This window comes from Petaurus breviceps, unplaced genomic scaffold (assembly GCF_028583685.1).
Source record: "Petaurus breviceps papuanus isolate PSGF00001 unplaced genomic scaffold, PetGlider_PUasm1.0 181, whole genome shotgun sequence".
NCBI lineage: Eukaryota > Metazoa > Chordata > Mammalia > Diprotodontia > Petauridae > Petaurus > Petaurus breviceps.
The window spans coordinates 10,759,508-10,780,180 of NW_027185784.1; the positions used below are offsets into that span (position 1 = coordinate 10,759,508).

Below are 20,673 nucleotides of genomic sequence, written 5' to 3' on the forward strand. Positions count from 1 at the left end.
GTGTCTCACATAAGCCTGTCACCTAAGCATATTTAAAATCCTGAGAGCCTACTAACTATTTTCTCCTGTTGGTTTGCTTAAGTTATATTTCTCAGTTGGGAAAGACTGTAAAAACACCGAGAGAAAGAACAACAGCTAGCTTTCCTGAGATTCACATGGGAAGTTAAACAGAGGTAGCAATCAAACCTAAGATTTCTTGAGTGTCAGTCACCCTCTGTAACACTAGAAAGCATTATTGTCGGTGGAAGGATTCTGGATATATTTTATATCAAGTGGTGCTTTGGAAGTGTTTGAAAGGACTGGGGTTCATAGACTTAGAGAAGACTGAGCATTGGGGTTGGAATATGTAACTATGTCTGTCTTCAAATATGTGATAGATGGTTATCATGTAGAAGAGAGATTTACTCTGTTTAGCCGAGCAACCACACCGCCCCCCCCCCCATATAATTCTTAGCACTAGATAGAAATTATGGAGATTTCAGATATCTGAAAGAACTGATTACTCTTTCTGTTTTAAAAACCACTGAAGATCTTCACCTGAAGGATTTATGTCAAAGATGCCAGGAGAATATTTATGCTTTTGGTAACAGATTGGATTGGATGGGGTTTTTTTTTGGAGGATAGTGGGGGTTAAGTGACTTCCCAAGGTCACATGGCTAGTAATTGTTAAGTGTCTGAGGTCACATTTGAACTCAGGTCCTCCTGACTTCAGGGCCAGTGCTGTATTCACTGTGCCACCTAGCCGCCACTGACTGGATGATTTCTAAGGTTATTTCTTCTAACCCTAAGATATTGTGATTCTATGACTATACTTATTTAAAAGAATAAAATTAAAGAAACCAGAAAAATCAGAGGTTCTAATTTAGAAACTGCTCTGTAATGGACAAAGAATCATGGGTATGGCTGTTTTCCAAGGGCTTATTGTGTGTTTTGAAGGGTCAGGGCAGTGAGGAGGTCATATGATATCAGTCATCTTGTCTAGGTTTTTAAAAAAGTCAATTGCATGTAATTTTCCCTTTGGGAAAAGTGGAGAGAATTCCATTTCCTAGATTCTGTAGAAAAGAGTGCAAGCTGAACTCTTGATGATCATAGAATCTGCCCTCATTTCACCCATGCTGCCTTCAGGGTAGCCAAGAGTGTAAAGACATCTGAACTTTCCTTTCTCTGGATTCCAGAGCTGAAGTTTACGTGCCGGTGACATTTTGAGAGGCTCTCCAGCTCCTCGGGTGCCTGTGTACTAGCTGTGTTACTTATTAAATGGAAGGGAGAGTTAAGTTATTAAGCATCAAAATTTAATTTGACACATCGTAGAGCAGCAGGCATTGAGGGGGACGTTAAGGGGAAACAAGGGTATGAGAGGGGTGTGATTGCTGTGTAAAGGATGCCGTGCTATCTCAGATATTTACAGTTATTGATGTTTCTAAAATGGGGCTTTGTTTACAGATGTTCCTTGGGTGTGTGGGCAGCTCCTCTTGATCTATCTGACAAAACAATCTTTATTTGCCAGATCCTTAGGGATCCAAACAATAGAATTTGGGGGAGAGGAGGACACTAGTAGCTGAGTTGTGGTCCTTTCAGAGAAGTCATCAAATACATCTCATGGAGGTCACAGAGAGTGTGTCTCCATCTGCTGCTCAGCATGTGCTGTTCTAAGTGGAAAGATAGTAAATTCATAAGAATATCTGTACTGCCTCCAGCTCCCTTCCATCTGGAATAAGGCTCCTGTTCATTTTGCCCTTCACAGATAGATTGCTTTGTTTTTAATGCCAACCATAAAGAGATCAGTTCTGTCTCAGATTTGAGACTGCAGTTTCTCCTTCCTGAAAGACATAAAGATATTTGATCCCTTAACATGCCAGGTGACCAACCTGTGATCCCAAGTACAGTCTCTTCATAAATGAAGTGCCTAATATGCTTTTCATAAGGCTTTTTATGAACATATGGCAGGGAGAATATTAACTCAAACTGAGGAAAAAGTTTCTGCTCAGCCCTGAGCTTTCTAGGTCCTTGTCTCTCATTTCTGTGTTTGTCTTTACCTTGTTCCATCTCCATATCCTCCTCTTCTTAGAGGATGGCCCCAGCACATATTGGATTTCTGTAGGGGATTCCACCTTGTGTGTCAGTTGGTTCCTAAGCAGATAAAGGCTGAAGTAGAAGAAGCAAATTTCTAGCATGGACATTGGAACCTCTATTGTCCTGTGAAAGAGAAAATCTCCTTTCAGGGAGATCCAGTGTCCTACAGTGTACAATGGTTACTGTTCACAGCCCCAGTGTTAATTGTCTTTAACATCATACTTAATTGCAGTTTTTGTTATCAATTTCATACTTAATTTATGAGTCTTGACTGATGGGCCTCCATGCAACTTGTAAAGATTCTCAATGATTTTAAATTTCCACTGAAGGTTGCATATTTATTGAGAAAGACTGAGTCTGAACTGCTGGATTTTCTTCCTGTCATTTTATTTAATCTTAAATCAAATTACTATGGAGGCACTCTTGTACCTACATAGGTTTGTGTACATAACTTTTTTTTTTTTTTGCTTTTCTTGGAGAGGGGAAGGCAGGGCAAATTGGGGTTAAGTGACTTGCCCAAGGTCACACGGCTAGTACGTGTTAAGTGTCTGAGGCCAGATTTAAACTCAGGTCCACTTTGACTCCAGGGCCAGTGCTCTATTCACTCTGCCACCTAGCTGCCCATATACCTATTCTCTTTAGAAAATAGGCTACCAGGGGCGGCCAGGTGGCTCAGCGAGTAAGAGCACCGGCTCCAGTGTTGGGATGACCTGGATCAAATCCCGGCCTCGGATACTCAGCACTACACCCAGAAATAACTGGCCGTGTAACCTTGAGCAAGTTACTTAACCCTGATTGCTTTAAAAAAAAAAAAATAGGCTACCTTTTGTAGTAATGCATAGAAACTCAAGGCTTGGCACTGCTTAAATTCAGATGTTGCTTTTTTTTTAAGTGGAAATCATTAGACATAAACAGTCAGATCGAAAAATGTCTATGCTTACCCTGTGAGCCAAAATCATGAATATCATCTCTGGATAACAGATTTTCATTTCGTAAGACAAGTCTAGTTGTGGGCTCTATTCTTATACCTTCTTACTTCTTCAGTCCTATTTCCTAGTGCTTATTTAGAATCATAGAATTTTTAGGTTTGGATGAGATCTTAGGGAACATTTAGTCCAGCTTCATTTTACAGAAGAAACTGAGTCCCAATAAAGTAATGTTATATAATTAGTAAAAACCAGGATTATTATTCAAAATCCATTGCACTCTTACCATGATACAATGATACACCCTGCTGGAAGAATTGCTACCCGTGGCTGTAAGAGTAGTTTGTTAGTACTAGGGACTATTCCTTCTGAATAGTTTGGGTTTGCTTTGTCAGTGTTTGAAAAGACTGCCACTTTACTGTGTGCTTCTAATGACATTGCCAAAATTAAGAGTTCACTTTTCCTGGGAAAGCACATTCCTTTGGAGTGATTCCATGCTATATACCCTGTAGTATGTTTTACTTTGTTGGAAGTGACAGCTGCCATAAGTAACTTTAGACCATGCATTAGCTCATCCCCATTCCTTAGGGTTCCCTGATTGAGCTCTAGCCTTGTTCCCTCCCATAGTAAGCATCCTTTCACTTACCTGTTGTTCAAGAATCTTGTTATTGTTTATGTGGAGTTTATATTTTCCCATAGAATTTTTGTAATGGCACAGAGAATGTAGAAATGTTTCTAAAGCTCAGTAGATTGAAACAGTAATGGAATTAGCAAAGCCCTAAGCAAACATAAAGAGAGAGAGAGATGTCAAGGCATAAGCCCTTCCCCCCTCCACCCCACCCCCCCCCGCACCCCCCACACTCACTCTTTTATAATTCTTTTTGCTTCTCTTAAGACTTATTGAAAGTGTGAACTGAGACTAAGTAGTACTTGTACCACTAACACCTGACTATGTTTGCATGGAAATTCTTCACTCCTTATTGGACCCTGGTTTCTCTCTGAATTCAAAGGAGCTTTTACAATCCTGCCAGTAATTTACTTCCTGCCTTTGGCCTGTACTGGGAAAGGGTGACTTCCTACTGAATAACTGAGGCTGCTGAGACTCTTTATGTACTGGTAGTGAATTCTTGTTTCATGCCTGGCATGTGTAATTAGAGGAGAATTACTGATGTACTCAGCAAGGCCGAATTTATGAATTTGTTTAAAGCTACATAATGTCATGGCAGCCAATTTAATGTACTTCTTTGTCACTGGGCAGTTGATTGACACAGTGATGTTTGATTCCACACCATCTTCAGCTGCGGAAAGAAATCTCTTGACCTTTTGTTAACAGCTGAGAGAAATGAATAAGACAATAAGGTGCACAGTTCAGTTCAAAGATAACTTCATTTAAAAAAAATATGGACTTGAAAAGGTGGAAATGGAAGAGATGCAGGAAGTTTTGAATCTTTAACTCATTGAAGGAGAGTTTGACTAAGATTCATTCTATATTACCCTGTATTAGATTCCCATTTCCAAGGTTTTTCACAAAATACCAGTGTTTAGCCTGCTAAAACTAAAATTAGTTTTTTCCAAATAGAACAACAAATTCTGTATAACAAAAGGAGTTGTTTTGTGACATTTAAAAAAAGAATTGCCTCTGTCCAAATGCCCATTTGACATGTTCCTTCCTTCCTTCCTTCCTTCCTTCCTTCCTTCCTTCCTTCCTTCCTTGCTACCTTCGTTCCTTCCATCCATCAGGGTTAAGTGACTTGCCCAGGATCACACTCCTAGTAAGTGTCCTGAGGCTATACTTGAACTCAAGTCCTCTATCCACTGTGCCACCTAGCTGCTCCTTTGCCTCTATTAGAACTTAGAATGAGGGTAAGATAGTTAGCTGGAGAGCAAGTATGAGAAAAATGTGATAGGCCTGAAGAATTTTAGTGTATAGTCTTAAAGCTACCCCTAATCCCTTCAATTTCTGTAAGCAAATATTTTTGCCTAATGCTGTATGGTAATGATTATTCATGGAGCATTGAGGGAAGTAGAGGATAGAACCACTAATATCTGATACTGGCAAACATTGTTCATCATATGTATTCTTTCTCTCTTTGATCCACCCGAATTATCTCCTTTATTTAAAAAAAAAAAGTTTTAGCTTTAATTGCTCTTTATTTTTATATCACTTTTATTCTTGTATTTCTCTTTCCCCATTTCTACCCCCAGAGAGAAACAAAGTAATTCAGCAAGATAAACCAATAAAGCAACTAGGTTTAGAGTATATTCGTGGTTACACATTCAGAGTCTCTCATTTCTTTAAATAAGGGATGAGGAAAGTTGGGGGTGGGGAGAGGAGAGGGTACATTTTCTCTTCTCTTCTTCAAGGCTTCCAGCCTTATCATTTCACCAAAAGTGCTTTCTCCAAACTTATCACTGATGTCTTAATTGCCATATTCAGTAGCCTTTTCTCAATCCTTATTCCTCTTAACCTTTCTGCAGCCTTTGACATAGTTAATTAATTGCCTTCTTCTCAATACTCTCTTCTCTCTAGGTTTTTAGGGTATCACTCTCTCCTGATTCTCCTTTCCATCAGTTCCTCCCACTCTGAAGTTCCAACCAAATGACTCATTTCTTCCACTGTGCCCTTTAGAGTGCCTGTACCATAGACAACAAACTTTGCTTTATCCGAAGTCTTTTTTTTTTACTTTCTCATTCCTTCAATCTTCAACCTATTACTGAACCTGGCTTCTTCTCAGTCTCCTCTGTCAAATACTCATCCAGATCAAGCCCTCTAACTGTAGATGTCCTTCAGGGTTCTCTTGGGTCCTCTTCTTTTCTGCCTCTATACTACTTCATTTGGTGATCTCATCAGCTCATCTCCAACTGCCCTTCAAACATCTCATACTGGATGTTCAGTGGACATCTTAAACACAACATGTCCAAAACAGAATTCATTATCTCGACCCCAGGACCTCCCCCTTCCTGACTTCCTTATTACAGTCAAGGACAACCCCATCCTCCCAGTCCCTCAGACTTGCAACCTAGATGTCACCTTCTATTCCTCACTATGTCTCACAGAGGGGTCTTTCCCCCCCTTCTCTCCCCCCCAATATGTCTCCAGGGCCTATTGGTTTCACTTCTACAACATCTCTTATATGCTCCTTTCTTTCCTCTGACATAGACACCACTTTAGTGCAGGCCGTCATCACCTCTTTCCTGGACTATTGCAGTAACCTGCTGGTGGGTCTCCTGCTCAAAGTCTTTTCCCATCCCAGTTCACCCTTCATTTAGCCACCAAAGTGTTTTTTCCTAAAGTGCAGGTCCAACCATTTCTTTCCTTGTGCTTAAATCTTGGTTAGACTTTGAAGATTCACTGTGTCCCAGGACATCATCAGTCATTCTGACTTTTGTCTTACCACTGGATTTCGATAACTCTGGAAGAGAGAGTGAGGCTGATGACTTTGTGAAGCTTTGCCTCACTTAAATTCAAGTCAAAACATCCGCCTTTGATGTCATTGGTCCTTTCAAAAAATGAAGGATGAACAAATGACTTTCTATGGCCTTTAGGATCAAATACAAAATCCTCTGTTTAGTGTTGAAAATCCTTTATAATCTAGCCCCCTCCTGCCTTTTCAGTCTTATTCCCCAACACCTACTCTTTGATTCAGTGAGACTGGCCTCTTGACTCTTCCATGTTCAAGACATTCATCTCTCTGCTCTGGGCATTCTCTCTGGCTGTCCCCCATGCCTGGAATGCTCTCTCTCCTAACCTCTGTCTACTGACCTCCCTGGCTTCCTTTAAGTCTCAGCTAAAATCCCATATTTTGCAGGAAGATTTCCCCGTCCCTTCAATTTTTGTGCCTTCTCTCTTATTTTTTTTTCTTATTTATTTTATATATAGCTTGTTTGTACATTTTTATTTGCTTGCTGACTTTGACATTGGGTTGTGAGCTCCTTTAGGGCAGGGAACATCTTTTGTATCCCCAGTTTAATGACTGACTTACTGATACCATTAATACCTTTCAAAATTAGGTAACTCATTTCACCTTTCTATAAGAATCTTCTCATCTTTTTAAATCCCTTCATTTAAAGGGCTAGATGTTCATTGAGGCAAAGTACCTTCTAACTCTCCATTCATATTGTACTTCAAGGGCATTTTCAAGCAAATAATCCTGAAATCCAATTCCTCCTAGTGCCTTCTCTTTAGTTTCTTTGTTTCCTGTTTATCTTGTATATTTTTTATATGTAGTTTCCATGTTGTCTGATAATACTTGTATTACATATTTCATAGATTTAATTTGAGGAAGATGCTTTATAAACTGTAAAATGTGGTTTAAATACATAATTATTGATGTTTCCAATAAAATAACAAAGCCAATTCTTACTCTTTACCATGTTTGGAAGCCCCTCCTCCTCCATCTTTAAACTGATTCTTGAGACTAATGTAATTTGACAATCCACTGAAGAAGAGGAGGCAGTCTGGACTCAGGTTTCATTATTTTAAATGTCACCTGTTTGAGAGGTGGTGCCAGAGTAAGACTCAAGTGCCTACAGAATCTACCCTGATCTTTCTTTCCCTCGAATTGCATTTGCTTCCATTTAGATTCATGCTTCAGAAATAGCTGACTTTCCACCCACTTTTCCCTGTGTTCATTTATACTTTGCCTTCCTGGGAGTCCACCTCATAGAGTGGAAAAAACAGTTGGTCTGTAGTTAGAAGTGTTCTTGAGTCTGGGCTCTGCTACGTGCTGTGTGATCTTGGACAGGTCATTTCTTCTCTTTGAGCCTCAAGCGCCTTCATGTATAAAACAAGGGGATTTCAATTAGATAATTTCTAGGCTTCCTTCCAGCTCTAAATTTTATGATTTTCACAGCATATGAAGTCACAAAATTTGAGAGTTGGAGGGGACCTCAGCAGACGTTTAGTTCAAACCATATCCATAAATAATCTTTTATAATATAACCTGACAGATGGGTATCCAATCTCTGCTTGAAGATTTCTAGTGAGGGGAATTCCATTACTTCAAAGTAACTGATACTACTTCTCATAATTTATAGCTAGTTTATTATTTTTTTAAAATCATAATTAATTCAGAAAATTTTTTTAATTAAGCTTCAATTTCCTTTTTTATGATGTCTATCCATTGTTCCTAGTTCTGCCTTTTGGCACCAAACAGAACAAATCTAATTCCCCATTCATGTAACCCTTCAAATACTTGCAGTTATCTGTCATGTCTCCCCTTGGTCTGCTATTCTTCATTGAATATGCCTGGTTCCTTCACTTGATCCTCATACGTCATAGATGCAGGGGTCCTCACCATCCTAGTTTCCCTCTTAATGGACACTATCCAACTTACTGTTGTTCTTAAATTGTGTCCATTAGTCGACTAGCTTTTATTGAGCATCTGCTGTGTCCTGGGCATTGTGATAAGTGCTGAGATACTCAGTTAAACACTGTAGTGTGTTTAAATAAAGCCTTCATTGAGGTGCTGCTATTTGTCTCGGGGTCTTCTGAGATTTCGGGGGGGTGGGAGGAAATTACTATATACCAGTAAAAATAGAACTTTAAAGGGATTGGATTTCCCCAGGAATCATTTATTTTCAACCCTTCCCAGTGGAAAATAAAGCCATACTCATGAATAATAATTTCAAACTATCTCCCCTTCCATTAATTAAAAACAAAACACGAATTCCAAAACATCATCAGTACAGTAGTGACAAAGTATTTTCTATTCTGTTGGATAATTTTGAATGTTTTTGCATTGGGCATATCACGCATGGTAAGGGCTGGATTCCATTTATTCCATTTTAATTTCAGATGATTTTGCATTTCCCAAATTTAGCTAGAAATAGTCTAAGAAGAAGATGTGTAAGGATGGAATTTTGAGAAATTTAAGTGATATTAGTGATTTTTAAAATTTTTCAGGTCTAAAATTTTAGAGCTTAATTTTTGTTTACAGAAAATAGGGGCAGGTTTTATCTTTCTGTAGCCAGAAGAGTTCAGCCTCATTTGTTCTTATATCAATAATTTGCTGCTGGCTTTTCTATATGTGGGAAAGAATGTATTTTTACCCACCAAGAGAATCTTGATTCTTGGTTTCTTAGCATTTAAGATTATTGATCTGGCTTTTTTTTGGGGGGGGAGCAGTGTAGTTAGGAGAGATGAGTATAGGATTAGGGGCAAAGAAATGATGCTGTCATCTGTAATTTCTCATTATTGTTATTCTGTTTGGCTGAACTTTCAAACGTCTGGTGCTCATTGGCCTGTCTTCCGTGTTGCAGAAACATTGCTGAGGCTCTTGTCAGCAAAGGTCTGGCCACAGTGATCCGCTATCGGCAGGATGATGACCAGAGGTCTTCCCACTATGATGAATTGCTTGCTGCTGAGGCCAGGTAAGATGGAGCAAATTTTTTTTTTCCCCCACAAAAATTTAGGAATGTGAAACCACTCTTGATTCAGTCTTACATAAAACAAATCATATGTTAAAAACAATATAAGTTCTTGATACAATTAATAATATTATTTTCTAGTTGCTACCACTGGGGCCCTGCTTATATGCATACTACAACTTCTCTTCTTTACCAACCAGAATCCTCAACACTTACTTTTCACCTATAAACCTTTAGTCATGTAGAGAGGAAATGAAAACATTTATTAAGAAATGAGTTTTGTCTTCACTTCTGACAACTGGCAGGAGAGTATTTAAGAAAGCCTATGACATTTCACCAGTGTTCTTTTCCCTATAGTTAAGCACTGCAAGGGTATTCAGATAATTTGGTACCATTTCCTGCCATTGACAGACCTTAAGAACTATTCCCAAGGAGATTCATGTTACTTGGGCCTAGTAGCAATTGAGTTCATGCTTCTAACAAGTGAGGTACTTTGGGGAACCACCTTGAACAAAGCAAAATGCTTGGCTCCATCCAAAATTTAACATTTTATTGTGGAAGTTATTGGAAGGGCCTGTCAGAGATAGAAAACCTACTGTCCTTCACTTAATATAATAGACAGTTCAGATGACATAAAGTCTGTTTAATTGTTAGAGGGCAGTTCTTGTCCTAATAAGTCATAAAGAGGAGAAATAAACCTGGGCACATGATATCCAAACTGGATTTAAGACTTTGTAATTGACAGTGGTTTTCTTGCTCTTAGGCCCAAACTGGGCTATGACATTTCCTTCTAAGGCCATGTCACATGTTGATAAATAGATTACCTCTGGGTTACGACACAGAACGTTAGCCAAGCAATCAGTCTGTCAAGGGAGCTCTGTTGTTTTGGACTTTGTCTTAAGTGGGCTTTTCCCAGAGAAGTGGTAAAGGTCTGATTCTTGGATGGACTCAAGGGAATAGAAAAATTGTCATTTTTGTTTATTCAGTATTTATCAATGCCAGTAATGAACACTGTGAAAGGTAGCCCAAATGAGTTAGTTTTCTTCCTTTTGGATATTGGATGGGATCATGTGTTCCCAATTTTCAGGGAAAAAGAGATGATGGTATTGGATCTGAATATTTCCCATTTGTCCTGATTAGTAGAAAAAAATGACTGTAAGCTACTATGAGTATGAAGGATACAAGAGAGGATTAGAGAGCATTATAGTAGTATGCCCAGTATACTAGTGAACTTTTGAAAGAATTTATAATTCACTTATTTCCAGACTTTAGAAGTGCAAAAAAAAAAAAAAAATGTTAGCAAAGTTGGAAGCATGGTGATAATTTTCAGAACTTATTGAAGATTGAGGATGAATAAGCTTTTCATTATTCCTTTTAGAAATAAGTATCTTAGACTATAGTGTTTAACAAATATGCACAGGTATTACAGAATTTTAATTTTTTTTTTTGATGTTTGTTCACTTAAACTGAACTCCTTGGAAATAATTGTGTTGATTCACTCAGACAGACTAATGATGGAGAAACCTGTTTCAGAGTTATTGTCTTGAGTCCAGGTTGCGTTAAATGAGGATACCTTAGCCTTTCCCACTTGACAGGCAATGAAGTTCTCAAAATGAGTAGGCCCAGTCATTGTGTGTTGCAAAAGTTTTTCTTCTGGGCTATTTGTGTCAGTAAAACACATGAAAGTGATGACTCTCAAAACCCCAAAGTGTGAAGCTAATAATAGAACATTAAAGTTTTATAAACTCAGAAAGACAGGGACAATTGACCAGATCAGAATGCTCTGTGATAATGTGATAAAATGTATTAAAATGAGATTATGCATGTGCACAGTGTAATGTAATATAAAACACCATTGGACTAGGAATTAGCATACTGGGATTCTAGGTTTTATTCTGGCACCAACTGGTTGTATGGTCCTAGATCAATTGCTTAACTTCTTTAGGACTCATGTTTTTCATCTTGCAAATGACAGGGTTGAGCCAAATAGATTTCTACCGTACCATTCAGTCTTGAGAGTTTAGGAAAGAAAAATCAGCATCCTCTCAATACCACTCACTTCCCAACTCCCCAGTCTTGCATTTTGGTTTGAGGCACCCCTACCCCTTCCACCATGCTATTCTCTCCCTCTCTAACCTTTATTCTTCTTCTTAGTGCCATGTCCCAGCACACATGTCACTAAGTGCCACATCATCTCATTTATCTTTTTAGTTGATCCTACTGCCCCATGCCTTTTGAATACCCTCGTCTGGGATTATTTTTCCCGAGTTGTCAATGCTCTGAATTAAACTTTTACCTTCTAGTTTTTTGCCTTTATCTCTGAAGCCTTAGCACCTCCCAGCTCAGTGTCCTCTGAAGATCTCATTAGTGAGTTGTTTACTTCTTTTCTTAGGCCTTGAATAGAGAGCCTAAATGAGAACAGGTTTGTTTCTGACCCTATAGCTTCCTTATACATGACCTGTCACTTAACTAACTGCCTCTCTTTCACCCTTTAAAAATCTTTATTGATTATGTTCTGATCCAAGGCAATTTGAATTAATTTACCAAGAAAATTTTCACGAGGTGCTGTAACCAATTATTAGCAAGGCCAAATTAATGATGTCTACTACATTTTCATCAAGCATTCATTCAGAAACTCTTTGGGAAAATAATAGAGAGGTTTCAGGAAAAGGTCTTCATTTTTATTCTGTAGGCCTCAGAGCTATGACAGTTCATTACTAAAGATAGCTTTGACCTCCCTCCTTTGCTTAGTGGTCTTCCTCCATGCTTACTCTTGATTATGCCAGTGATTATGTACCGTATTCCTTGGTAGACTTTTCCTTCCAGAATTCTTTTAAAAGAACTTGGTGAACTCGGGTAAAGGGCAGCCAGTTAACTTGTCTGTTTGCTTGGGTCATTGCAGCCGGCTCCACAGTAAGCATGGGAATTGTTGAGCTTTCTAGGGGTTCTGGGGTTGTTGTTTACTCCAGCCTGATCTGCCAGCTCTTCCTATCTTCTACTGATGAGAGCTCAGGGAGAGATGGGCAGTGAGCACTTTGGGAGATGACAGAACAATTTACAGCTGGCTCAGTGTTTTTAAGTGCACACACCTGTGTGCTGGAAACTTAGCACGTGCTCGTTTTTACCTGTAGACCTTTTTTAGAACCTTTCTTTATTCAAGTGCTTTGCAGTTTTTTGGAAGCCTTCAGAAAGCCTGAACTGCAGTTTGCATAAAGCCATCTCTCTTCTTATTTAAAAGACAAACAAAACACAAAATTCCCAAATGATGGCCTTCCTTTTTTGGCTCACTTGTCTTTTGCCAGCTGTCTCTTCCCCCACTACCTCATGTCCCACCAAGATAAGGTTTTGCCATTTGCATGGACTCTTGGGTCTTTTTTCTCACATAGGCTCTGTTGAAAAGCTGTCCCACTTAACAACCTCTCCTTTTGGGAAGGGAGGAGGGAAGACAGATGCCTGGTATATCCATACTTTTGCCAACATTTCTCCTGAACTGTGTGTCTTTATAAAACCTAAGAAAATGACCCCTATCTCCCATGTTAAGTTTTTCTATACATTTCCATTTACTATTTTGCTTTTCCATTATAGAGATCACTTAGACTTTATTCTTAATTTTTCTGCATGCCTATTCTAGTTTTATGTTCTCAGATGTTACCAGTCCTCCTAAAGCAGTAATTTTTTAAGATTTGTGTGTGTGTGACAAAAACCCCTTTGGCAGTCTCCTGAAACCTATGGACCCCTTCTCAGAATTTTGTTTTTAAATGCATGAAAGAAGACACATGAGAATATAAAGGAAACCAATTACCATGGAATATAGTAGCAAAATACTTTGAAAATCATTCACTCCTTGAAATCTATTCATGAACCCCTGAGGAAAAGGGGGGAGTGGATCCTGTTACATGTAGAAGAAACAGATTAAGAATCAGTCAGGGAATAAATTTTGTACCCTTCTGGCTAACAGAATCAATATTAGAACCCTTCTTCCTTAGCCTTCTCACACATACACACATATACACATACCCTTTCTCTTTGATTTCTCTACTCCATTCACTGTCTCTTTCTTTCTTGTGCTCTTTCCCATTTGCATGTTCTTCCTATAGATTAATGCCGTAATTTCTAGTATAATCATGTTACTTGTGATCAGATTTAGCATGTGATAGAATGTCAATTCTTTGGACACATTTCCTGTTTGTTTTGCTTTAAGCACCTCATTATGTGGAAGTTATATTCTGTTGTCATTATGGTTTTCGATTAAATTAAATCTAAGTTTGCCCTTTTTTAAAGTAAGGAGGACAAATGGTGTCCTTGACATGAATGAATTCTGCCTTTACATTTCTAAAGCTCCCAATGGGTGCATTATTAAAAAAAAAAAGTTAAATTATTAAAATATTTCTTGAGCTTTCCAGAAACCATGTCTCATTACAGAGAAATGACATAAGTTGATGGCAGTTAAGAGAATGGAGTCCTTCTAAGGACTCTTCCAACTCTAGATCCTGTAATTTTAGGATAAGAATATATATATTTGTATATTTTGGTACCTTGTTTTCTCTTTGAAAAACAATATCTTTTATACAGTGTATAAATCTATTAGTAAAATCTCAGGAAAAGGTTATAACCCCTTCAGATTTTCCACTATAGTCTATTCATTGCCCAACATGCTGGATAGAGTAGCAGGCACAGAAGTCTGTGGTTATGTTGTCTACTGTTGGGGAAGGCACACATAAGCCTGCATAAATTTCAGCTTTCATTTGGCTCCTTTCTCCCCATGAACGTCAGGAAGATTCTGTGGGACTAAGGAAACTTTCTGTAGTCATGTCCTTCAAAAGCAGAAAACTTGATATCCTGACACCCCCCAGTTTTTAATCCCTACAAGCCCCAGTCCTGATTAAAATCCTGCAAAAGTACCTTCTGGTCTGGCGGGGTGGCTAGGTGGTGCAGTGAATAGAGCACAGGCCCTGGAGTCAAGAGGACCTGAGTTCAAATTGGGCCTCAGACACTTAACACTTACTAGAGGTGTGACCTTGGGCAAGTCACTTAACCCCAATTGCCCCTCCAAAAAGCAAAAAAAAAAAAATACCTTCTGGGTTTTTTTTTCCTCTTAGCTAGCTTAAAGCTTCTTTGTTTCTATAGATTGCTCTGTTCTTGAACCTCCAGCAAGAATTTGTTGACCTCTCATACACCCCTCAGGGACAAAAGTGTAAATTTATTAGTAACACTTTTTTCCTTCCAGAGGACTCTGGTGTCAGCCTGCTGTTTGTGAGAGAAATTTATTTTCACAAAACATTTTGTTTTGGGCAGGGTTGGAGAATGGGGATGGGGATGAGAGTAAAGATATGCCAGTGGATGGGTTAGACCTTTTCATTTGTTCAAAGAATCCTTGTAGCATAGCATTCTTTTCCTTTCTGTGTCTTTAAAGCACAGTTAGGATTGTGAGGGCAATAGAAACATTTAGGGGACAGCTAGGTGGTACAGTGAATAGAGCACCAGCCCTGGAGTCAGGAGGATCTGAGTTCAAATATGAGTTCAGATACTCAACACTTACTAACTGTGTGACCTTGAGCAAGTCACTTAACCCCAATTCCCCTGCTTTCTCCCCTCCAAAAAGCCAAAATAAATGAAAAACCCAACATAGAAACATTTAGGATGGGAAAGAGCTTCAGGATTTATGTAAAGTATGTTTTCGGAAGGAGAACAAGGCTGGGCTACATTTCCTGACTTGTTTAATAAAGGCAAAATCTGGTCATCTTCTTTACATGAATCAAGACCCATTTTCTTACATATTATAGGGTAACTGCACTACTTCTTTGTATTTGTGTTATTATAAAAATAGTGATCTACACTAATTAATATGAATAATTTTATAATTTAGTCTGTGTAACATCTAGCAAAACAAATCTAATTTAGGAGAATGCAAATTCTTCAGCTCTATTCATTCTTTCCTCCTGCGTGTATTTTTGTCTTTTGTCTTTTTTAATTTTTCTATCATTATCCTCTATGCTTCTATTAAGCACCATCTTCTTTTTCTGATATACTTTGAAAACAGCTTTTCACTGAACTATATTTTTTACTGGCATCATCTGCCTCTCAGTCATTCTTTCCCTACAGCTTCTAGCTTTACCTTGACTAAAGTTAAAGGGCACATTTTAAATGACCAAATGATGTCTCAATTCTATCTAAACTGGTAAGTTCTTTTTTTTAATGGATGAATTTTGTTTTAACATAGAAGACAAACTTATAAAATGTATTTCATGAAAAAAATTGAACGAACCATCTTAGAAGTATGATTGGTAGAGTAGAAAGACTGATGGCTGCCTTTGGAGTTGAAGGACCTGGGTTCAGAACCTAACTCTCACTCTGTGGCTATCAACAAATCATTTAACCTCTCCAGGAGATAGACTGGATAAACTCCCAACATCTCTTTCAGCTCTATGTATACATCTTAGAGTACTCCTAACTTTACATGTAATCAATGAAGGGTTAAAAAAAAAATCCCAAGATTTTGGCCTGGTAAGAAGCCAGTAATAGTTTTTTGGGGATTTTTTAAGTTGTGCTTCTCATTGTTCTCTTTCTTAAATCTTAGTCCTGTACATGCAACCCTCCTATATTTGGGGGTGGGGAGGATTTATGCAGTTTGGTGTCACCGTTGTGATAGTACTGATATTTAGCATGGGTGTTTGTGAAGGATGTTGGTATTGGGGAATAGGCAAGGCCAAGTAGATGTGGTAACAGGGAAATGTATTAAAGGGGAAGTGGTTTCTTGATGCAGATAAATGTGAAAAAATTTAGCTCTTTTCTTTCTTCAGAAAAGATGATGCACTCAGCATCCAAATAGAAGCAATCAATCTGCATTTAAGGCAGTACAAATGGCCACTTCTTGAGAGAAGTGTAATGTCTCCATTTCCAAATAGTTTTCTCCTTCAGGATGTTAAGAATTGCTGCTCAGCTCCCTTCTTCAGCTGCTGCTCTTCCCTCTCTCTCTCTGTACATTACTTCTCTCTGAAAGGCAGCCCAAACTGCCTTCTTTTGTAGGATAGGGAAAACTGTATCTAAAGTCAGAATTTGTCACATTTACTGGGTACCTTTTGTTGAGGTCATACAGTGATCTTTCAGTAAGGTTTGGATTAACCTCCAGAAATTCTGATTTCCTGTTCTTCCATATAACCACCGCTGTCTTCTTCTAATTCTTTGGATGATCTAGATTACATTTCAGAAGTTATGGAATTCATCCTTATTTCCTTACATATTGCTAATTTCCAGTAATCTTAACATGTGCAGGAAGTTTCTTTCTTACTTTGTGATTCTCTTAGCTAAGTGGATCATATCATTTACATTCTTATAGTATGAAATATCTTTAGTTACATTAGCTAGATGATAAAAAGATAAAAAAAACTAAATATCTTAAAATATTCCTATAATGGGAATATTTTATTAGATTAAGGTGTTTCTCCCTATTTCGTACATTTAGATTATTACTTTATTTCTTAGTATACCAGGAGAAAATCCTAGTGAAAAATACTAACTTATAATTAACCTCCTTCCCTCCCTCCCTCCCTCCTTTCCTTCCTTCCTTCCTTCCTTCCTTCCTTCCTTCCTTCCTTCCTTCCTTCCTTCCTTCCTTCCTTCCTTCCTTCCTTCCTTCCTTCCTTCCTTCCTTCTCTCTGCAGGACCCCTCCACCCATATCTCTGTTCCATTTCTCTCTCCTCATTTCCCCCTTCTTCCCATCCCCCTTCCTTCAGGACTTCTGACAGAGGCATATGCTTAGGAGTAGAAACTCTGTGTCAGGTGGTATTTTTATTTTAGTTACTTTATTAATCAGCTAGATGATACAAAAAGAATGCTGATCCTAGAATCAGGAAGACCTGAATTCAGTCCAGCCTTAGAAACTTACTAGCTATGTGACCCCAGGCAAGTCACTTAACCTTTTTCTGCCCCAGTTTCCTCAAGTGTAAGATGGAGATAATAATAGCACTTACCTTGAAGGGCTGTTGTAAGAATCAAATGAGATTTATTAGCCCAGTACTTGACTCATAGCAGTTGCTTAATAATTGCTTTTTTCCTTCCTTTCTCCTTATAATTCTTAGTTGCTGTAATGCCAAGCAAAGGCAACTTCTCAAGGTTCAAAATACCAGCATAAGTGCTCTCCATTTCATTCAGTGAAAAATTAAGAACAGAGAAAATCAAAATATAGCATCACTCAAAATACAGCATTTGCCAAGTCTAATTTAATCAAGTAATACCCCACCCCTGGACATTATAATTCATTTAGTCAATCCCAAAGACCCTCTTCTAAGTACTACTCCACCCCTAGGCTGTACATTCATTTAGTCAACCACAAAGCCCCTCTTCTCAAATGGAGATTAGTTTCCAATCATAAAGTACATTCATTTGGTCAATCACAGAGCACAAAAAAGTCAAAAGTTCCCCACCCTTGGATCACAATTGAATCCACCCCAGAGTTACAACAAGCTTAAGCACAGCATTTAATAACCAAAGAGAGGTCTTTTCTTCATCTTGATGGAGGCAAGTTCTCAGCAATCTTTGTTCCTGGGGAGACAAAGCTTAGCAAGGCCACAAGATACATTGCCAGTGTCTTCACTAATTCATTCTCTGTCTGCAGAACAGGCCTAGGACCCCTGAAAACATTAGCAAAACCCTCTTCCAGGATTTCTGTAAATGTACAGCAAGAAAATCCTTCTTCAGGGCTTCTGAACCAACAGCCAGGTTCCAGGACCTCTGTAACAACAGCATTGGCCTTCACCAGTGGGCACAATTCACTCTCTGTCTGCAAAACAGTCTCAGGAGCTCTGAATCAACAGCAAGGTTCTAGTACCTCTGTGACAACAGGACTGCCTTTCACCAGTGGACAAATCTGGCAAAACAACATCAAAACAGACAAAGTACCAGCATAACAGCCATGTCTCCTCAGTCCTTGGCAGCTCTAGGTGGCAGCTCTCAAAAGTCCTAGGCAATTCAAACTGGCCCTCAGCAATCCTCTCTGTCACTCTCTGCCTCCGAGATGCTGCTTCCAAAAAAAGTTCTTCTGCCTCTCTCTTTTCTTGTGTCTCTCTAAATTTACTTCACCAGCTCCTCCCAGTTCAGCACTCTCTTTTCACATCAAGTCCATCCCATAAGTGGGATTCACAAGCTCTGGGTTTTAACACAATCCAAAAACCAAGCCAATACAGGGGGATCTTTAAATTCCATTACTATTACAGTTGCTTTCCTAAATGTCTGTGCTTATTCACAGAGATGCCTAATCACAATGAAATGGGAGGTTACTGTCCTTTATACTCCTTCAACCCATTTTCATTCTATCTGAATTTTGTAATGTCCTCTCATAAATCTTTGACAATGGATCAACCTAATACTCTGAATCCTGTTTTTTTTTTTTATTTTTATCATTTGTAGAAAAATTATTGGTTAATGATAGTAAATGGCACAATGGTAGAGGGCACCAGGCCTAGAGTCAGGAAGACCTCAGATCAAATCCTGCCGCTTGGGCAAGTCACTTAACCTCTGCCTCAGTTTCTTCTTCTATTCAATAATGGCACCTACCTCCCAAGTTGCTGTAAGGTTCAAATGAAATGATAATTTGTAAAACAGTGCCTGACTCATAGTGCTATATAAATGTTAACTTACTGTTATCATCAAGAGATTGCTCCCTCTGTCATTCCAACTCCCTCACTTAGCTTCAATCTCTCCCTGTGTACTGGCTGTTTCTCTACTGCCCATGAGTGTCTCCCCCATTCTCCAGAAACTCTCACTGGATGTGGATACAGTGATGGATCCTTCCATATCTGCTAACTTGTTTTTATATCTCTTCTGTTCTTTGGAGCTAAACCCTTTGAGGACGCCATCTACAATAGACATCTCTTCTTAACTCCTTTAAACTGGCTTCTGACTTCATCCTTCACCCTAAACACTGCTCCAAATTTACCAGTGATCTCTTAACCTCTCTTCAGTCACTGACACTGTCAAATCACCCTCTTCTTGATACTCTCTTCTCTCTTTGTTTTCCAGACACCAATCTCTCCTGGTTCTAGTACCTACCTGACTGTTCCTTCAGTTTCCTTTGCTAGATTCTATTCTAGATCTCACTCACTATGGATGTGCCACTGTGTTCTGTCCTGGGCCTTCTACTCTTCTCCTTTTACATTACTTGGTGATGTCGTTAGCTGCTGTGGATTTAATTTCCATCTATGCTGGTGATTCTCAAATCTACCTGCTCTGCCCTAACCTCTCTGCTGACTTTCAGTCTTGCACCTCCAACTGCCTATCAGACATCTTGAACTGAATACCCAGTAGGCATTTTTAACTCAGTATGTCCAAAACAGAACTCATTATCTTTCCCCCCTGAACCTTCCCCTCTTCTAAACTTTTACTGTCAACAGAAAACAGCATCCTCCCAGCCCTTCAGGCTCACAACCTAGGAATCCTAATGCATGGCTCTTCACTTTCTTTTACCCTCCATATCCAATCTGTTTCCACGATTTTTTACTTTCACCTTTGTAATGTTTCTCAGGTATACCCCCTTCTCTCCTCTGATAACCACTGCCACCTTGGTGCATGTCCTTATCTCCTCATACTTAGACTATTGCAATAGCTTGCTGGTTGGTCTGCCTGCTACAAGTCTCGCCCTACTCCAATTCATCCTCCCTCAGCCACTAAAATGATTTTCCTAAAGCTCTAGTGTGACTTTGTATACTTCTCTACTCTACAAACTTGAGTGATTCCCTATTACCTCCAGGATCAAATACATTGGCATTCGTCCCAGTCTACCCCCACCCCCCGGCCATATAGGTGCATGTACTTTTCAATTCAACAACACTGGCTTTCTCACTGTTCCACAAGCAAGACACTCCATCTCTTGGTGCCAGACATTTTCCCTGGTTATCCTCCATCTCTGGAATGTTCTCCCTTCTTAACTCCTTCTCTTGGCTTCCCTGGCTTCCTTTAAGTCCCAACTAAAATCCCACCTTCTTCAGGAAGCCCTTTTCCAGCCCCCCTTAATTCTGTTGCCTCGTTATTCTAATTCTCCCTCATATTTGTCTGCTTGTTTCCCCAGGAGATTGTGAACTACCCAAGGGCAGAGTAGTCTTTTGTCTTTTGCTTCTTATTGTATTCCCAACACTTAATACAGTGCCTGCCACATAGCAGACACTTAATAAATGTTTATTGACTGACTGCCCTTTAATAATGCAAAAACACAAAGCATCAGTGCTTTCCCTATGCATCTACTTGTGACTCTGGAAAACAGCTATGTGAATATCTAGTTACCTCAGAGTGTTTACAGCCCAGTACAGACCT

The 20,673-nt window shown here is 39.0% G+C and overlaps 1 protein-coding gene across 1 annotated transcript in view; it reads left to right on the forward strand.

Moving 5' to 3' along the window:
* The window catches only part of SND1 (staphylococcal nuclease and tudor domain containing 1), a 492,627-nt gene that overhangs the window by 245,941 nt on the left and 226,013 nt on the right, over window positions 1-20,673 (forward strand). Inside the window, exon 13 of the mRNA XM_069087150.1 lies at window positions 9,261-9,371. Coding sequence (XP_068943251.1) covers window positions 9,261-9,371 — 111 coding nt within the window. The remainder of the gene's footprint in view (window positions 1-9,260; window positions 9,372-20,673) is intronic.